Genomic DNA, 20,474 nt, shown 5'->3' on the forward strand with positions numbered 1-20,474 from the left:
CTGCCATGTGGGTGCTGGGACTCGAACCCAGGTCCTCTGCAAGAGCAGTCAGTGCTCTTAACTGCTGAGCCATCTCTCCAGCCCCAGGAACCTTGTTTAAGCTATTACATCAAATTAATAAGCATTTAGCACCTGCTGTATGCAAAAATGTAGGCAAATGTTTTATCTGCATCCCCAAAATTTTAGGGTTTTTTAATTGAATGTGGAATTTCTTTCGCCTTTTAGCCCTGAAAGTTTGTCTTGAGACCAAATTTCACTGTTGCTCAAGTCTGCCTTGAGCTTCTGGGCTCAAGTGATCCTCTAACCTCACTCCCAAGTAGCCAGGACTACTAATGAGCCTGGCTCAAACTTCTATTAGTAAGATCACCTTTGTACCTATTCCCTCTTGAAAGAATGCTCACACATAATGAAACCTTCTAAGCCAGCAACCCAAAGGTAAAATCCAATATTCTATGCAACGCAGACTTTTTCAACAGTTCTAGCAGGTTACTTCATTCAGCTTCTGTTAAACTGTTTTCAGACAGCTCATTTCCCTTAGAACTGATGTTTACAAATTCCTTGTTAATGGAAATCCACTATTTTTGGTCATCTTAGTTTTACTCTAACTCCTAATTCAGAGCCTTTCAAAATCTTTGACAACTCCACAAAAATTTTTATGGTCTCTTTTTAATATGGAACATGACTTCTAGACTCTTAACACTTATCAAAAAAAGGATGTTAGACCACTAATGGTCCTAAATGCTGTAACACAATTGACTGTTACCTCCAGTAGAAACCAAGTTACTTCCCCAAATGTAAGCTGTGCTCATTAAAGACTCCTCTACACTAGGCCTTATGGTGCAGGACTGTAATCCCAGCCACCTGGGAAGCTGAGGCAAGCGATTACAAGTTATAGGCTTACTACATAGCCAGTTTGAGGCCACTCTGGGCAATTTACCAAGGCTGTCTCAAAAAAATGCTTTTAAGTGGGGGAGATGAATTGGAAAGTAAAGTTCAGTGGTAGAGCATGCCTAGCATGTTAGGTCCTAGATTCAGTTACCCACTGGCAGCAGCAGTCTGTGAACCTTCTTGGATGAAGAGGCCCTATTTGTAAAGTATATATTGTCCCACAGGCACCTTTGGTTACCTTGGATACTGTCAGAACTCTGAAATAGATGGATTCTCACTTCAGAAATTTATCTGCATATTTCCTCTTTGATCAAGATTGATCAGAGCATCTGAAGATTTAATGCATTTGTTCTTTTTAAGTGCAATTTGGATTTAAAGGTCTTTTTTTGTTTTTTTTTGAGACAGTGTCTCCTTGCCCCACTGGCCTGGAGCTGACTATAGACCAGACTGGCTTCCATCTCACAGAGACTTGCCTGCCTGCCTCTTCCTCAGCCTCAGCCTCCTGAGTGCTGGGACTAAAGGTGTGCACAACCATGCCTGGCTTAAGTGCAATTTGGAATAATTTTTCTTAGAAAAAAATATTGATAACTTGTAGATACCTTACTAAGGAGTCCTTGGTGCACTAATGTTGCTGGCAAGTTCCATCTTTGTAAATGTTAATCTATTTTAAGTACTTGGGATGTGGTCTGGTACATGGTGGATGTTATATGCAGTGACATCACTATTATATGAAGAACATCTGAGTGATGGGTATCCTTACAAAATGTGCATAAAAGTTCTCAGCTTGTCCTTTAAAAAGTTTTTTTTCAATCATTAGAAAGTCAGTGTCCTTACCTGAGCTACCGTTACATATATATGTATATATATACATATATATGTGTACATGTTTATATACATACATATATATATGAAGACTTGACCTGGTAAGTCTTTACCATTGTCACACAGCTTTTCCCAGCAGCTGTCATCTTTTATTCTGGGCACATTTTCTGGGTTTATGACATCACTTTATATTCTGAGTTTTCCACTTTGTCCAAAAAGTTCCCATATAGCAACAGATGTCTCATCTCTTCAAAAATTATTCAAAAAATAGCTTGATTCAAAATAAGACTATTTCCTATTTCATTCTTTCAAAATAGACTTTTGGGTAAGACACTCTTAGTGTTCCTATCTATCACACCTAAAGGTCTCTGCCAGAGGCCTCTCTAGCACTATGCAATTCGTGCTTCAAAACCCCTAGTACACACCACTCCCAATGTTAGGCACCATTCTCCACCAAACCTGGAGAAATTGTGCTGCTAATCAGTGTCCCTTCCAACCTGGTTCCTGAGGCCATTACACCTGAAAAATTAAATTATTGTTTTACTGCCATTATTTTATTATAGTTGTGTTCCAGAAGGGAATCATAAATAAAATTGCAATGTGGTACTGTGATAAGGAAGTAATAATTAGCATTAATAAGATTTGGTGGTTGTTTATTCCTCCCCCGAAGTCTGGTGTACTTACAACAAAAGTCAAAGACTTTTTGAGACAAGGTCTCCCTGTAGCCCCAGCTGACCTGGAACTCACTATGTAGACCAGGCTGGCCTTGAACTCATAAGAGATTCACCTGCCTTTTGCCTCCCAAGTGCTGGTATTAAAGGTGTGCGCCACCACACCTGGCTCAAAGCAATTTAATTGGTATTCTGTTAATTTTAAAGCAAAAGTCTATCAAAAATGCATCAAGTATTTCTTGTTCTGTTTTGTTTGAGATGGGGTCTATGTAGCCTTGGCTGGCCTAGAACTTGCTAATGTAGACCAGGCGGACCTCTCTCAACAAAGATCTACCTGCCTCTGCCTCCCAAGTGGTATGATTAAAGGTGTGGGCCATCCTACTCAGCTCCTATTTCTAATTCTTACTTGTTAAAAGACTATTGTATAAATTTATGACCAACATTAAAAAATCATTGTTTAGAAAAGATTGTTAACAAGTGAAAATGAAACAGCAATCCCAGTTATTTTGTTTTAGTAATAAAAAGCTCCTTTTGATCAAATTGTCTTCCTTTTAGTCTGTGTGTGTGTGTCCCTGGTCCCATTCCCCTCTCCCCCCTGCCCCCAGCTTAACTAATATCCCCTCCTCATGGCAAATTACCATTCATTATTTAGGTGTCATCAATCCGTTAAGCAGAAGAGAGATAAAAATTTTAGTGTGGGGGCTGGAGAGATGGCTCAGCAGTTAAAAGCACTGACTGCTCTTGCAGAGGACCCGGGTTCAATTCCCAGTGCCCACATGGCAACTACGAACTGTTCTTAACTTCAGTTCCAGGGGAATCCGAAGCCCTCATTTGACCTCCAAGGCATTGCATGACACGGGTACACTCACGTACATGCAGGCAATACACTCATACACATAAAATTAAAATATTTTTAAAAAAATTCTAGTGTGTAAATTTATTAAATCTTGGAAATACAAGTGAAGACCATTAGACAGGATGCTCTTCATCATGATCTCCAGAAAAGGAGCACTCACTTGCTGGCGAAGGCCATAATCTGTTCCTAGAGGAAAGGGAAATGAAGTAATACTCTTGTCATTGTAAGGTGGAAGGGCAGGTAAAGAAAATACTTAAAATGAAATATCCAAGGTGATTAAGGCAAAATCAGATATTCCTCTCAAGAGCCTTGCTTTATTTCAGCTCTAAGAAATAGCTACAGTTGGGCATGGGTGGTGCACACCTTTAATCCCAGCACTCAGGAGGCAGAAGGTGGACAGCTCTCTGTGAGAGACCAAGGTCAACCTGGTCTCCATGGCAAATTCCAGGCCAGTTGGGGCTACAGGGAGACCCTCTCAAAAAAACAAAAGAAAATAGCTGCAAGGCCTGCAAGATGGCTCAGTGGGTAAAAACCACTTGCCTTGTGCCTGGCAAGCCTGTCATCCTGAGTTCAAGCCCTAGAGTCCATTGTGGAAAGAGAAAACTCCCCAATGTTATCTCCTGACCTCCACATGGCCTAACTCTAGCCCTAGGAGATCCAACACCCTCTTCTGGTCTCCACATACACTGTACTCACACACATTTTCACAAATCTTAAAAAACAGAAAATAGTATTTTTAAATAGAAATGCCCAGGGGAAAAGCCAGGCAAGCAGCAAAAGTAGTTTTAAGATCTATTTAGGTCAATTTAAGTACCTAGGCTGACCCTGAACTCACTGTATAGCCAAGGATGACCTTGGACTCCTCAGTCTCCTGCCTTCACCTCCTAAGTGAGGAAATGACAGGAGTGTGTCACCATGCCCAGTTCTATTCTTTTTCAACTTTTAAAAAAAGATTTAGGTCCCTTTTCAGCTACCATGTTGGTGCTGGGAATCAAACCCAGGTCCTCTAGAAGAACAGCAAGTGTTCTTGAACGCTGAGCCATCGCTCCAGCCCCATCAACTATTATTTAAAGACTTATTTTGTGGGTATGAGTATTTTGCCTATATGTATCTGTGCACCACATGCATGCAGTACCTGCAGAGGCCAGAAAAAGGTGTTAAGATTCCTTGGAACTGTAAATAGTGATAGTTATGAGCCATCATGTGAGTGCTGGGAACTAAACCCAGGTCCTCTGCAAAAGGAGCAAGTCCTCAACCACTGAGCCACCTCTATAGTCCCAATTTATTTTACTTTTATTTATGTGTATGTGTCTATGGTGTGTATGTGGGTGCCCAGAGTGGCTGGAAGAGGTGTTGGATCCCTTGGAGCTGGAGTTACAGGCTGTCATAAACCATCTGACATGAGTGCTGGGAATTAAACTCTGCCAAGAGCAGAAAGCACTCTTCACTGAGCCATCTCTCCAGTCCCATATGCTTAACCCTTCGCTACATACTTCAAGTTGTTACTACACCAACACCAGCAAGCCCAGCAGGTTACTCTTGCCATAATCAGGAAGGTAAACAATAGTATAACAATAAAATTCAAAGAAACTTAGAATTTTAACTTAGAATTTTAGCAGTCCTTCCTCAGGGAGCAAAAATCTTGGAGCTCTGAGTGGCCGCTTACCTTGAGAGGAGACACTGCATTAGTGGCCTGCAATCCCCACGTCCTGAGTAGCACCGGTGGCATGGCACTGGTCGAATAGAGCCTTTTCAGTATGTCAGTAGCAACCAGAAGAGCAGTATTATGACGCTGTCTGTCTGTTTCATAACCTGTGAGGTGGCTCATGGAGCCTGAAGTTAAAGAGGAAAGGTTAAATCCTTTAAATCCTTATTCATTCCTCTCCCTCCCAACATTAAATCTACAGTATCTTGCTGCTGAGGACCATGTGGCAGCTCTGATCTTTAACTACATGGCCTCAGGGTATCTGAATTCTTACCTAAGTCCTTCCCATTGAAGGCTGCAGTACTGAGATGATGGACCAAGCTGGAGATATCCCCAAAGCCCATGTTGACACCTTGTCCCGCTAGTGGATGGACTCTGTGGGCTGCATCCCTAAGAATAAAGCAACATTCAAGTGAGGCTTCTAGCAACACAGTGAGAAGCGTGGCCCTGCTCCATTTACTGCCTTACCCAATAAGTGCTACTCGAGGACGGACGTACTCAACAGCATGTCCTAGCCCCAGAGGAAAGCGTGCTCTGCTCTTGGCATCCACCCTGGCAATACTTGGGGGTAGCTGGCGAGCTGAGACCTTTGTGGGCTTCAGAAGGGCGACAACATAGTGCAACATGGTGCTAGCTGAGTCGATGAAGTCTGTGTGGTTTGCATCACTCCACTGCACACCATCAGTCATAAAACAGTGAAATTTGATTAGTGACTAATGTCAACAAAATTCACCAACGAACTCCTTTTTATTTATTTATTTATTATTTATTATTAATGAGACAGGGTTTCCCCATAGCCCCAGCTGGCCTGGAACTTACCATGTAGACCAGGCTGGCCTTGAACTCACAGAGATCTGAGGCCTCTGCCTCCCGAATGCCGGGATTAAAGATTGGTGCCACCATGCCCAGCAGGAACTCCTTTTTATTTTTCTTTTAAAAAATATTCTATTTAGGGGGCTGGTCAGCTGGGCAAACAAACAAACAAACAAACAAACAAAAATACTCTATTTAGGGGCTGGAGAGATGGCTCAGTGGTTAAGAGCACTGACTGTTCTTGCAGAAGATCCAGGCTCGATTCCCAGCAGCCACATGGGAGTGATTGTGGAATGTTTACTTGTAAATATGCAGATTATATTTCTAGGGACAAGCCTATCACATTTACTCAGTACCAGATGCCTCTCTTCTGGAAGAAGATGGTGTGGGAAATCCTTCATCAGCAGTTGCTGTGACAATTATCCCGCCTGGTCCTTCTAGCTGCTGATGGTTCTTTCATGGATGTTTCCATATACCTCATGCATTGTGGGTTAAAAAGTCCCCAAATCATTTTCTCACAGGTACTGAGCTGTCAAAAGTGCATGAAGGCCTCTCCACTGTAGCTCTGACTTGAGGTGTGAAGGGGCTGCTTGCAACCCTGTTTGTAAGGCTGTGCCTGCTCAGAGCCTTGAACTGTTCAACCCATGCAAGAACAAATGCTAACTAATATTTTTTGTTTTAAAGAGTTATTTCCTTTTTTTTTCGGTCTTTTTGAGACAGGGTCTCCCTGTAGCCCCAGCTGTCCTGGAACTCACTATGTAGAGCAGGCTGGCCTTGAACTCACAGAGATCTGCCTGCCTCTTCCTCCCGAATGCTGGGATTAAAGGCGTGTGCCACCACGCCCGGCCACTGCTCTTTTATAATTAACTATAAATTACTTATTTGAATTATTTATTTCTGAAAGGAATGTTAATCAAACTGCCTCTCCCTGCTGCAGGGAGCTGGAACTGCCATTTAAGGTTCTCTTTGGAGGCTTGAAAATGCCAGAAGAAATGAGAGATGATGTCTTGTAGGGATCTGGCTGCCTTCCAGAGGAAGTCTGCCGATATAACACAGACTCAGTTCATAGAAAAGCAGGAATGTGGCCAGAACCTGGTCCATATCAGCAGAACTGTGTCATGGTGATCTTAAAGAGACTTCCCTTCCTAGCACTGATGTAACCTGGCTTACTTTTAAAACTGGATTCATACCCTAGATGTTTCACCCCAGGTCTGGTTGAGTATAAACCTCAGAATTGTAAAGGGCTGGCCTGAGCTGTTTCTGAAGAGACTCCTCAATTTAAACCTATTTTTCCTCAAAAGTTTCTTTGTCTATATATTAAGCTGAAATTAAGTTCTTTTCTCATTAGCATGCCCCACTCCAGTCCCACCGAAAACTGTTGAGGAAGATTTGGCTCTGAGGTTGCCAGTTTTACAGTAATCTAGTTTGGATATGAAAGTTTGTATTTAACTTTTTTGTTCATTAAAAATCTTACAGATGTGAAAAAAAAATTCTATTTAGAGGCTGGAGAGATAGCTCAGCAGTTAAGAGCACTGACTGCTCTTGCAAAGGACCCAGGTTCGATTCCCAGCACCCACATGGCAGCTATGAACCATCCTTAACTCCAAAGCCTGTCTGACCTCTGCGGCATTGCACGACACGGGTGCAACTCACATACATGCAGGCAATACACTCATACACAGAAAATAAAAAATAAAATATTAAAAGAACTGAGTTAGGCTATTTGTTCAGGTGATTATAATGTTGGCATGATAACACTGCAAGGAAGAACCCAGTGCTGCTCTTCCTAATGAGACTCCTGCCCTCTCCCATCCCTTGAGGGTGATGGGGATGCATCTTTCATGGAAGGTATGTAGCAAGAGCTTCTAGCTGGAAACCCTGAGCCTCTGTAGAATGTCTTGGTGGCTCCCATAGCACTGTACAGTAACCTTGTACCTCTGGTTTTCTGTGCTAGAGTGTGTGTGTGTGTGTGTGTGTGTGTATCACAGGTACATTTATCTCTACATTATTTCTGCATGTATGTATGAATTCACATTAAAATTTCCAGTTTCAACCCACTACCACAGAGTTCATTCCATTGTTCTCTATTTCACATGCAGATCTCTCATCTTGAGAAAGGGAGATCAGAAGAGGGCATCGGATTCCCCTGGAAGTGGAGTTAAGGACAGTTTGTAGCTGCCATATGGGTGCTGGGAATCAAACCCAGGTACTCTGCAAGAACTCTTAACTACTCTTAACTACTAAGCCATCTTTCCAGTCCCAGAAAGTCTTTTATAACCAAGCTAAGGGTAATGCTACCTAACATGCCTAACTGATCTTGTCCATGAGTGATAAGCCCCTTGAAATGTGCAAAACTCAATTTCCTAGCATTCACCACAGGTTTTAGGATCATGCCAAACTGCTCCTGGGCTGGCCCCTGCCCACTTCTGAACTTTACCATTCACAAGTCCCCACTAACCATACACCAGCTACAGTGAAGCTCATCCTATGGTATCCTTCTACCTCCTAGATTAGATTAAGTTTAGAATGTTCTCATAACATCTCAGAGCATCCAGATGTCCCTTCAAACCTTCCTGTGTTCGCACAGCATCCTATGCAAACGTATATTGCTATACTGGGACAGTCATTCTCCATTACTTGATGGTAAGTTTCCTAAAGGCAGGGACCAGCTCAGCTGTCTCTTGTCTCTAGCGGCTGCTACCTAGAAGGCACTATCACAGAGGCGCCAGGCCTGTGCCAGGATACAACTAAATGATCCAGAGAGAGCAGCACTCACCATTTATCTTGGAATCTAGCTCAGCACATTCAGTTCCTTTTATTCTTATTTCTACCACACAGCAGCAGAATTTAAACTATTCATATAAAATTCTTATGAAAGTAGTGGGGCTTAGCTAAGAACACAATCTCTAAGGGCCAGTTTAATTTTGAACCCAGCTTTGACACTAGGTCTATGACCTCAGAGAATTACAACTCTCTAATGAGGATAATTCTAGTACCTACCTCAAAGGCCTGCTGAGCTAAATACTTATAGAACTTAATCCACAAATGGTAAGCACTCAATACATGTTACCAGTTATTACTACTAGTGAATATGGATAAATATGGAATGTAAGCTTCTAAGAGTAATGGTGCCTATATTATCTATCATGTTTTCCTGAGGTTCTGTTTGCTTTTCTTCTATGTTTTATTTGAGACAGGATCTCACTAGGCTATTGTACAGGCTGGCCTGGAGCTCATGTGTAGCCTAGGCTAGCCTTCAACTCATGATCTTCCTGCCTCACCCTCTGGAGTGCTGAGATTACAGGTGTGAGCCACCAGACCTGGAACCATTTGTTGAGTACCTACAATGTACTATCTTTCAAGCATTTTACATAAATCCTCTCATTTAATTTTTGTGTATAATTTTATTACATTTATTTGTTTGGTGTGTACATGGAGGTCAGAGGACAAATTGCAAGAGTTGCTTCTCTTCTTCTACCATGCAGGTTCTGGGGCTCGAGCTCAGGTAGTCAGGCTTGGCAGCAAGCACCTTTACCTAATGAGCTACTTTGCTGGTCCTATATATATATATATATATATATGTGATAGGTAAAAGCTCTCCCAATGAGCTATACCCTCAGTCCAATTCTCTCATTTTAAACATCTACTTCCACTTCTCAGATTAACAGGTAGAACCAATATTGAATCCATGTGTGGCTACGAAGTTTACTTTTCAGTTCTAGGCTGAACAGCCCTCCTTATGAACATGTCTAATGAATCAGGTTTCAAAGATTCAGTTACTAGGGGCTGGGCATGGTGGCACAAGCCTTTAATCCCAGTACTCAGGAGGCAGAGGCAGGCAGATTTCTGTAGATCAAGGCTAGTCTGCTCTACATAGTGAGTTCCAGGACCCTATCTCAAAAAGACCAACAAAACAAAAAACAAAAAAACAATGCATACACAAAAACAAAAATTTCAGTTGCTGGGATCCAGTAAAATTACTCAAAATTACAGCCCCCCAAAAGGCAATGCTGTCCACTGATGCAGGCCTTTCTAGTAGTATAATAATAACAGCCCCAAACTCCCACTGTTTTACATTTCCCTGTGTGCCCTCCATAGAATCATACCAAGGATCATACCTACAAAGGAGAAGCCGCTTGGTTATGCGTTCCTCCTTACTCAGAACTACCTCCCTTGTCTATTGCTGCACTCCTCATTACACCAGTAGCTGGACAAGTTGATACTCACAAAGGCAGAGTTAATGGAATCTACGAACTCTTCCTCATCCATGCTGACCAGTTCTGCCGCATGGTCATGTGATGTGGACCAAACCAAGGAACTTGAGGTATCTGAGAGCTGTGTCAAAAGAACATCATCGAGGTGTGGTCGCACACACCTGTAATTCCAGCATGCAAGAGGCAGAGGCAGGAGAACTGTTGAGTTTGAGGTGGGCCTGGGGTGCATAGAGTTCCAGGCCAGCCTGAGGTACAGGATGAGACCTTTTTGCAAAAAAAACAACAAAACAAAATACATCTTCTGAACTTGGGCATTTTCAAGCACAAAGGAAACAATGCATGCCTGGGATATACTCCCTTCAAACCAGAAGAAAGGCTGAAAGTAAATAAGGTCCTAAAGAGGAAGCCTGGCTACCTTTGAGCAGACTGGCCAGAGGATGGCTTACCGGGAGCAGAGCAATAGGCCCAGAGGGAAGGAATCTCTGCCAGGCTACATTGTTTTCTGTGGGCTGCAATAGAAGAAGGTTCTTGTGAGGGGTACTGAGTGCTTAGGATGGGGGTCCCCAGATGGTAGCTATAGAGCTTACCTCTGATAAATGCAGAGTAGCCACTACAGCAGACTGGTCATAGTTCCAACTAACATTCTGGATCCCAGCAGCTTGCCGTACTCCTGAGTTGTGCCCATCAGCACCAATCTGCATGGAGACAAGGGCCTGCTAAGTCTGATAGCCACTTCATAAGTCAAACTGCTCGTTTGTCTCTTCCCACTAATTCTGTTACCTGTTACTGTTTTGTCTAATACTAACTGTTAGCAAGTCCCATCTATGGCAGGAAACTATCAAGTTTGTCCCACTCATAGCCCTAGAGGGACAGCCCTATAAAATGGGGCCTCACCCTGAGCTAATGGGACCTAAGTGGATATGTGAACCAAGAGGTACCAGTCATAGCCACAGTCAGGTTCAGCCAGTATCTTGATACATGAGCTGGATAGGAAAGCTCAGCACAGAGCAGGCACTGGGGTTGAATGGTCCTGATGTAAAAGAGAAAGCTACTGAGCAGAAAGATAAATGAGAATTGCAAGGAGATGAAGGACCCTGGAACTCCTGAGAAAAAGACAACCTCAGTTCCCAGCACTCTTGTTCCTGTCCCTGGGAGACCTGGCTATCCTAAGCTAGCCCATGAAATTGCTTCCCATACAGGAGTTAGAAGACCATCTTAAGCTGCCTTGATTAGGTGCTGGTCATTATATAAACAAAGCCTTGTCTAAAGTCCATCTATGGTTTAGATCTGAAATTACAGGCCCTAGAATATAAGTTAATATTTAGACATGCAAGACCCCTGATAATATAAGAATCTTCAACTACCAACAGTTTGGTCTGGAGGGTGCTGCCATCACCTAGGGTAATGTGGACCCAGGGGCTGGAGTCTGCCATGGAAAATGGACCAGGCCAGGTATAGCCAACAGCTTTGCTCCTGTAGAGAACTGTCACTCGATCTGGGAAGGTCAAAAAAGAAGCAAAATATTAGGAAGGTGGGCATAGGGCTGAGGAAAAACTGTAAGTAAACCTAAAGCAAGGTCCCAGGCAGCCATATCCTGTCATTTCTGCCAAACAAAATCAAAAAAGCAAGTGAAAAAGAAAAGGAAAGAAAATTAACTCAAGTAACTGTTATGTCCTGAGAACCACTCACAATGACAGAGCTACAGGGGGCGACTCAATGTAGGAAGTTAAAAGAAAGAAAAAGCAATTAAGTTCTCAGCACATTCTCAGCCAAGGCTCTCTTCTCTCCTGGTTTCACTCTGCATCTGAAAAGGCCCACATACACCTGCAGGGCAGCCAGGGGCAACACCATAGGCTGAAATGCATTACACACTTCCAAAGATTCTCTACCACCAGACACAATTTTATTTTGTGGTTATAAAAATATGTTCTAGGGGCTAGGTATGGTGGTGCACACCTCTCAGCACTAGGGAGGCAGATGCAGATGGATCTCTGTGAGTTCAAGGCCAGCCTGGTCTGAATAGGGAGTTCAGGCCAGCTGAGGCTACAGAGAGCCCCTGTCTCAAAAAGACCAAAAAAATGTTCTACATTGGTTACTGGGTACTAACTTGTAGTCAGATGAGATAAATAAGTTCTAGTGCCTATTGCCCAATACAGTAGCTACAGATAACAATAATGTATTATATATTTCAAAACAGCCTGAAGAGGACTGGGGTATAACTCAGTGTATACACATACACAGCTGAAGACAGATTTTGCAGTGCTGGGAATCCAATCCAGGGCCACAAGTATGCTAGGCAAGAGCTCTACCACTGAGCCATATCCCACGTTATAGAAAAGATTTTGAATGTTCTCACCAAAAAATGAGAACTATTTGAGGAAACAAATACGCTTACTTAGATTTGAATACCATACAATATATGCAAATACAGAAACAGTACATGATACCCCACAAACATTTACAATTCTGTATGCAATAGAACAGTCACTCCCAACCCAAAAAAGATTTATTATTTTTATTTATGTATTTGTTTATATGTCTGGCACATGTATGCAGGTGCTCGTAGAGGCCAGAAGGGTACATGATATCCTGAGGTAGAGTTACTTAGAGGTAGGTGCTAGGAAGTTAACTTGTGTCCTCTGAAAAGGCAACAAGAGCTCATAACTACTAAGCTATCACTCTAGCCCCAGTATTCTTTGTTTACATCAAATTGTATACATTAAATATCTATAGCTTTTTGTATGTCAGTCATACCTCAATAAGAGGTTTAAATAATAAACAACTCGCTGTAAAGGTCTGGACAAGAACAGTTAAAGGGGAAACACAAATATAATCACCCAAAATCACATCACCCCAAGATAACTACAGTTAAAGCTTCACTGTACAGTGTCCCAGATGGCTTCCTATGTATGTTTATGTCTGCCCCACCTGCAAGTGGAGTCATGAGACACATAACTTTTCACCACTGTATTATGAAGTTTCTAAAGTGATGAAACATTAGATCTAAATTACTTTTGTTTTATCTATCTATCTATCTATCTATCTATCTATCTATCTATCTATCTATCTATCTATCTATCTATCTGTCAATCATCTTGTGGTGATCATGATGGAACCCAAGGCCTCACACTAAGCAAATCTGATTTGCTATACCACCAGTCCAAAATTATTTGTAAAAGTTAGATGGTGGCCCATTACTTTGATGTACTGTGCCCCATATTAAAAAGCCACATAAGCTGGACATGGTGGCACATGCCTGTAATCCTGGGCTATATAAGATCCTGTCTCAAGGGGCTGGAGAATGGGCTAGTGGTTAAGAGCCCTGGCTTCTCTTGCAGAGGGGCTGGGTTCAATTCCCTAGTACCCACATGACACCTAACAACTGTCTATAACTCCAGTTCCAGGAGATCCGACACCCTCTTTTGGCCTCCATAGGCACTTCATGACACAGGTACATTTACATGTACATAAAACACTCATACAAATAAAATTAAAAGTTAAAAAAAAAAATCCTGTCTCAAAACACTAAAAGAAAAAAAGTGGGGCTGGAGAGATGGCTCAGCAGTTAAGAGTACTGCACTGATTGCTCTTGCGGAAGACCCAGGTTCGATTCCCAGCACCCACATGGTGGCTAAGAGCCATCCTAACTTCAGTTCCAGGGGAATCTGATGCCTTCTTCTAACCTCCATGGGAAATACACTACACCAGTACAATTCCATATATGTAGGCAATACACTCAAACACATGAAATAAAAAAAATACTTAAAAAGAAAAATGTATTTAAATTGCATCCAATTTTTCTCTCTCTAGAATCCGATATATTAGAAATTCATATATCTTGTAAGTAGTTTATACCCAGAATATATAAAGAACTCCTCTAACTCAAACACACACACAAAAAATCCAGTTTTAAAATGTGCAAAAGGTTTTTTCAATAGACATTTCTCCAAGGCAAATATACAAGTGGTCAAACAAGGCATGAAAAGATGACCAACATTATTTCTCTAGAGAAACAGAATCAAAAGTACAACATGCATACTAAAATGGCTGTAATGTAAAGAAAAATAAGTGCTGAGAAAAATGTGGAGAAACTGAAAACCCTTGAACCGGTGGAAGGGTGAAATGGTGCAACCTCTAAAAACGTTTGGCAATTTCTGAGACTGCTAAAAATAAAATTATTACATGACTAAGCAACTCCACTTCCAAGTGCTCATGGTGGCACACGCCTTTAATCCCAGCATTCAGGAGGTGGAGGCAGGCATGTCTGTGAGATTGAGACCAGCCAGGTCTATACAGTGAGTTCCAGGCCAGAACGAAAACCAAACCAAACCAAAACAACAACAAAAAGTAAGTAGAGAGCTAGGGAAAGACCTGAGCTCTTAAGAGACTGTTTGCCTAGCATCCTCAAGGCCCTAGATTCAATTCCCAGTACTGGAAAAAACAATAAACCACACATCTACATAAAAACCTACACACATAATATTCACAGCACTACTCACAGCTTTAAGTAGAAACCACCCAAATGTCCATCAACTGATGAGATGAATGGGTAAGATTTGGTATGCCTACACAATGCAATATTATTCAGCAATAAAAAGTGATGCATTTACTAATGCATACTACAAAAATAGGCCCAGTAAAAGAGGTCTGACACAGTTTAATACTAATTGTATAATTCCACTTATATGAATTGTTGAAAATAGACAAACCTAGAAAAAGGAAAGCAGACCAGTGGTTGGCAGGGATTCAAGTAAGAATGAAGAAATGATTATAAACAGGGGTGAGGGTGAAGTTTCCTTCTGAGGTTATGGGAATATTCTAAAACAATACCATGGGGTGATGGGTGTACAACTCTCTAAATACACTGAAAGTTACTGAATTATACATTTATTATTTTCCTTTTTTTTTTTTTTTTTTTTTTTTAGACAGGGGTTCCCTTTAGCCCCAGCTGTCCTGGAACTCACTATGTAGACCAGGCTGGCCTCAAACTCACAAAGATCCGCCTGCCTCTGCCTCCCAAGTGCTGGGACTAAAGGCATGCACCACCACGCCCAGCCAAATTACACGTTTTTTTTTAATTTTTATTTTATGTGTATGAATGTAATGCCTGCATGTAGGTAGGTGCACCCTTGTCATGAAGTCAGAAGAGGGAAGAAGTCAGATCCCCTGGAATTGGAGTTATAGACTATTGTTAGCTGCTGTGTGGGTGCTGGTAATTGAACCCAGGTCCTCTGCAAGAGCAGCCAGTGCTCTTAACTGCTGAGCCATCTCTCCAGCCCCAAATTAGACATTTTAAATGGATCAATTTTATGATATATAAGTCGCTTAAATAAAACTGTTTAAAAAATGGGGGCCTGCCAGGCGTGGTGGCGCATGCCTTTAATCCCAGCACTTGGGAGGCAGAGGCAGGCGGATCTCTGTGAGTTCAAGGCCATCTTAGTCTCCATAGTGAGTTCCAGGACAGCTGGGGCTACAGGGAGACCCTGCCTCAAAAAGACCAAAAAAAAAATGGGGGTTAGTTGGGCTTGGTGGCACATGCCTTTCATCTCAGCACTCAGGAGGCAGAGGCAGGCAGACAGATCTTTGTGAGTTCAAAGCCAGCTTGGCCTATGTAGTGAGTTCCAGGCCACCTGGGACTATAAGGAGATCCTGTCTCAAAAAGACCAAAAATGGCCCCTTCCTGCTCTCTCTTTCCAGTGGTAGAGTCTGGAGACAACACGCAGACATGGCACCTGGAAAGGGAAAGGAAAAGAAGGAAGAACAAGTCATCGCCTTGGACCTCAGGTGGCTGAAGGCGAGAAACAAATTTGATGTCTGCCAAATCTTTGCTTCCTTCAATACTTTTGTCCATGTCACTGATCTTTCCAGCAAGAAAACCATCTGCCGAGTTACTGATGGAATAAAAGCGAAGGCTGACCAAGATGAGTCTTCTCCATACACTGCCATGCTGGCTGCCCAGGATGTGGCTCAGAGGTGCAAGGAACTAGGTATCATTGCCCTGCAAATCAAACTCTGGCCACTGGAGGAAACAGGACCAAAACAGCCTGGACCTGGAGCCCAGTCAGCCCTCAGAACTCTTGCCTGCTCAGGGATGAAAATTGGACGGATTAAGGATGTCACTCCCATCCCCTCTGACAGCGCCTGCAGGATGCTGCGAACAGGACTTCTCAGATTATTTTCTGTTAATAAATTGCTTCCTGTAAGCTTTTTCATTAAAAAAAAAAAAAAAAAAAAAAAGGCTAAAGAAAAGTGTGGGGGAGGGGAGCTAGAGAGATGGCTCAGCAGTTAAGAGCAGTGGCTGCTCTTGCAGAGGACCCAGGTTTGATTCCTAGCACTCTAGCACCCACATGGTGGCTAACAGCCATACTAATTCCAGTTACAGGGGGATCCAATGCCCTCTTCTAACTTCAGTGGGCTTTACATGACACCGGTACATTCACATACATGCAGGCAATACACTCATACACGTAAAAACAACCTGCTAAAAAAGAGAGAAAATTAACCCTGAGATAACTATCAGAGGATTTCTTTGCAGTATGCATTCAGTATCTATAAAATGTCTTTCCCTCTAGCAAGAATATAGACAGTACACTTCCCAGAAATAGAGATGGTACCTCACCAGATACGGCCTCCAGCTGCTTAGTAAGAGCATGCATGATGACATCATTTTCCACTATATAGCCCATGTCATCTAACTTATCCTTATCAAACATTATCAAGGCCTCTGAACAGGAATCCCACACCTGCAAACACAAAAGGAAAGTGCATTTTTAAAACTAAGGAAAATGAAACACGATTTCAATCACAAGCTGACTATTACTTCCAAAGTGAGAGGAGCAGAAAACCACAAATGCCAGCCTCTCTGGCAGGATATAAAGTGGTAAGATCCTGACCTGGAAGTGGTGGTGCAAACCTGTGGCCACTTGGGAGGTGGATGCAGGTAGATCAATGTAACAAGTTCAGTGCTAGTCCTTGTCTCAAAAACCCAAATACTGAATTAACTGGTTAGTTAAAAAGTAAGCAGATTCTCAATACAGGCAGGTAAAATGATCACACATAAAAATAAAAAGAAGGTAAAGGAGGCACCTGCATTCGCCTGAAGGCTCTGCATCTCATGTTGCAGATGTGGTCCCACGCACCAAAACCTACAAAAGAAATACCATGACCACATGTGGACTTGAGCTCCTGGGCCCCCTTTTTCTCTCCATCCTGTTAAGAGGTTGTTTTCAGTGTTCTCTAATAACAGAAGGAAAAAAAAAATCTCTGTTGCTATCCTGTTTGCTGTTAGGAGCTAAGCTCTTTTGTTTTCTGGTTCCGTATCATACAGCATGAAAAAAGACCCAAAAGGTCAAATCACATTAAAGCAGGAAAAATTAAAAAAACACTAAACCAGTATCTTTTTCTTATTAGTTATAAACATTCTAAGAACTATTTTAATTTTTTTAACTCTTCATGGCACTAAATAGATCCAGTATGAAGAAATATTTACTGAGCATCAATAATATATACCAGTTATAATTCTAGGTACTGAGCAGACCAAACAAATTTCCTTTTGCACTTTGTATTTTAGTTGGAGAGACAGACAACAAAAAACACACAGTAGTGTCAGATAATAGTGTTATAAAGAAAAACCTATAGGAACTGAGGATGCAGCTACCATTGGAAGACTAATTGCCTATCAAGCAAAATGCCCTGGGTTCAATCTCCAGTACCATATTAAACTGTGTGTGGTAGTACCTCATGCAATCCCAACAGTTGGGAGGTGGAGGCAGAAGGATCAGGAGTTCAAGGTCATCCTTGACTATATAACAAGTTCAATTCTAGGTCCTGTCTTTGAAAAAAAAAAAAGGCCAGGCGTGGTGGCACATGCCTTTAATCCTAGCACTTAGGAGGCAGAGGCAGGCAAATCTCTGTGAATTCAAGGCCAGCCTCATCTACATAGCAAGTTCCAGGCCAGCTGGGGCTACAGGGAGACCCTGTCTCAAAAAGTCCAAAAAAAAAGAAAGCAAGCAGAAAAGTAAGTGAGCTGTAAAGCCATAGTAGACAGAATGGTTTCAGAGAGGATGGCTTGAGGGAGTAACATTTAGTAGACACCTAAAGACAATTGGCTAACTGGTTCATCTACATCCCAAAGGCAGCTAATAAGCATACTCCCCAACTCATTTGAGGGCTGACTTGGAATGGACAGTAAATGTTCACCATTAGCTCCTAGAGATACAGAGAATTAAGCAACAATGCCCTAACATCACAAATGAAGTGTACAAGACAGACTCACATGTCTCAAGGATGTCTTCCCCAGACCAGGACTCAACACATTCAAGGCCAGCCTCATCTACATAGCAAGTTCCAGGCCAGCTGGGGCTACAGGGAGACCATGTCTCAAAAAGTCCAAAAAAAAAGAAAGCAAGCAGAAAAGTAAGTGAGCTGTAAAGCCATAGTAGACAGAATGGTTTCAGAGAGGATGGCTTGAGGGAGTAACATTTAGTAGACACCTAAAGACAATTGGCTAACTGGTTCATCTACATCCCAAAGGCAGCTAATAAGCATACTCCCCAACTCATTTGAGGGCTGACTTGGAATGGACAGTAAATGTTCACCATTAGCTCCTAGAGATACAGAGAATTAAGCAACAATGCCCTAACATCACAAATGAAGTGTACAAGACAGACTCACATGTCTCAAGGATGTCTTCCCCAGACCAGGACTCAACACATTAACAACGTCAGCAATCCTCATCTTCAACTGTGACCCAGACTATCAAGCCCACCTTCCCACTCCCTGCTGTGGGCTTTCTCTCAGGTGCTCTGGTGACTGCCTATGAGATGCACTGGAAAGCTGAGCAGAAAGGAGTAGGGCCCATCAGAGATCTAACTTACTACTGAGGAGAGTTGCTGAACCAGGGGAAATGGAGCTGACTCTGTTGCTGTAAGTTTCTGACAATTTCTCCAGTACCTTCTTTGGACCTGCTTCTAGCAACAAGATTTTCTTGTCATGAAAGTGAATATCATGTCCTAAAAAAGAAAAAAAAAATTTTTTAAATCATTTTAGTAAAGATAAGAATTTAATTATACAGTAGGGAAACTATAAATAACAATAATGTGCTGTATACTTCAGAAAGTTAGAATTTGGAAAGTTTTCATCATAAAGAAATAATAGATGTTTAAGGAAATATATGTTGAACCAGATTTAAAATTATATAACATGCATTTTTCAAAACATTACAAGGTACATTTTGGGGGGGGGGGTTCTTTTTGAGACAGGGTCTCCCTGTAGCCCCAGTTGGCCTGGAATTCACTATGTTGACGAGGCTGGCCTTGAACTCAGAGATCTGCCTACTTCTGTCTCCCGAGTGCTGGGATTAAAGCTGGCAATTTTTGTTTTAAGGCTTTAGTTAGAAACAAATATAAACCAGGTATGGTACCTCATGCCTATAATCCCAGCACCTGGGAGACTAAGGCAGGAGGACTGCCATGAATTGGAGTCCAACCTAGAATACAAAGTGAGAACCTATCTCAAAAAACAAAATAAAAGTAAAATAGCAGTTTATCAATGTGCGATGGTGCATCCCTTTAATCTCATGCAGAGACAGGAGGATCACTGTGTGTTCAAGGCCAGCCTGGTACACCCTGCAACTTCCAGCCAAACTAGGACTAACCAGTAACACCCTGTTTTAAAAAACAAAACAAAACAGAGTAAATACAATCTTAAACCCATGCACCTCTGTCCTTTAAAAAATGATTCACAGAGCCCAATGTGGTAGTGCACACCTTTAATCCCAGCAGAGGCAGAGGCAGGCAGATTTACAGTATAAACGAGAAGAGAGGCACCATTACAAGACATAGGAGGATATTTGAAAATCAGAGTGGCTCCAATGGCACAGGCAGTGAGTGGCACTCAACCCACCAGGGCTCCAAGATCCTTCTTGCTGGGCAGCAGCTCCAGATGAAGGAACCCAGATGTACTTGTTCAGAGGGCATGGCTTTCTGGCCCAACGCCCTATTCCTTAAGCCGTACTCTATAATGCTACCCACTCAAGCACCTCCTAGGTGTAGTGTTTGCACCAGGCTCTGGCCCCCACCAACAGCTTGTTCCTCTAAGGAAGCCTTCCTTTCTTCCTCCTCCTTTGCTACACTGCAAACTCCTTTGGGGCAGGAACCAGTTCTTCCCTTATGGTTATTATTTCCAGCTGCAAATGCTACAAATCCATAAAGTATATACTGTATGCCTGTTAAGACAGACCAGAAAACTAAGAGGAAAAGAATTAAGGATTTCTAAACACATTATAAAATACAGCCATGTTACATATTTTATTTTTTAGTTATTTAATGTAACTTTTTTTTTTTTTTTGGCCTTTTTGAGACAGGGTCTCCCTGTAGTTCCAGCTGTCCTGGAACTGACTATGTAGACCAGGCTGGCCTTGAACTCACAGAGATCCGCCTGTCTCAGCCTCCCAAGTGCTGGGACTACAGGCGTGTGCCACCACGCCCGGCTGTTTTATTTTTTTG

General features: G+C 42.2%; 2 protein-coding genes and 1 pseudogene across 7 annotated transcripts in view; 2 read left to right on the top strand and 1 right to left on the bottom strand.

Moving 5' to 3' along the window:
* Entpd5 (ectonucleoside triphosphate diphosphohydrolase 5 (inactive)) overlaps window positions 1-15,786 on the top strand; it is a 61,838-nt gene extending 46,052 nt beyond the window's left edge. The window contains exon 16 of the mRNA XM_029554447.1: window positions 15,667-15,786. Within this exon, the coding sequence (XP_029410307.1) occupies window positions 15,667-15,672 (6 nt within the window). The 3' untranslated portion in view covers window positions 15,673-15,786. The remainder of the gene's footprint in view (window positions 1-15,666) is intronic.
* Window positions 1-20,474, bottom strand: part of Coq6 (coenzyme Q6, monooxygenase) — a 44,712-nt gene that overhangs the window by 20,864 nt on the left and 3,374 nt on the right. For 5 of the 6 annotated variants that reach the window (XM_029554442.1, XM_029554440.1, XM_029554443.1 and 2 more), the window contains exons 2-11: window positions 18,846-18,980; window positions 17,056-17,114; window positions 16,589-16,712; window positions 11,334-11,464; window positions 10,557-10,664; window positions 10,416-10,478; window positions 9,983-10,090; window positions 5,411-5,613; window positions 5,217-5,332; window positions 4,904-5,070 (exon numbers count right to left, since the gene is read on the bottom strand). In XM_029554442.1, coding sequence (XP_029410302.1) covers window positions 4,904-5,070; window positions 5,217-5,332; window positions 5,411-5,613; window positions 9,983-10,090; window positions 10,416-10,478; window positions 10,557-10,664; window positions 11,334-11,464; window positions 16,589-16,712; window positions 17,056-17,114; window positions 18,846-18,980 — 1,214 coding nt within the window. Of the gene's footprint in view, window positions 1-3,289; window positions 3,424-4,903; window positions 5,071-5,216; window positions 5,333-5,410; window positions 5,614-9,982; window positions 10,091-10,415; window positions 10,479-10,556; window positions 10,665-11,333; window positions 11,465-16,588; window positions 16,713-17,055; window positions 17,115-18,845; window positions 18,981-20,474 lie in introns of those variants that run through there. The other variant, XM_008849754.2, reaches the window with a different exon arrangement.
* On the top strand, window positions 15,601-16,574 carry LOC103747403 (annotated as a pseudogene).

The sequence above is a fragment of the Nannospalax galili genome, unplaced genomic scaffold, assembly GCF_000622305.1.
Source record: "Nannospalax galili isolate Female #2095 unplaced genomic scaffold, S.galili_v1.0 scaffold24, whole genome shotgun sequence".
In the NCBI taxonomy this organism is placed as follows: Eukaryota; Metazoa; Chordata; class Mammalia; order Rodentia; family Spalacidae; genus Nannospalax; species Nannospalax galili.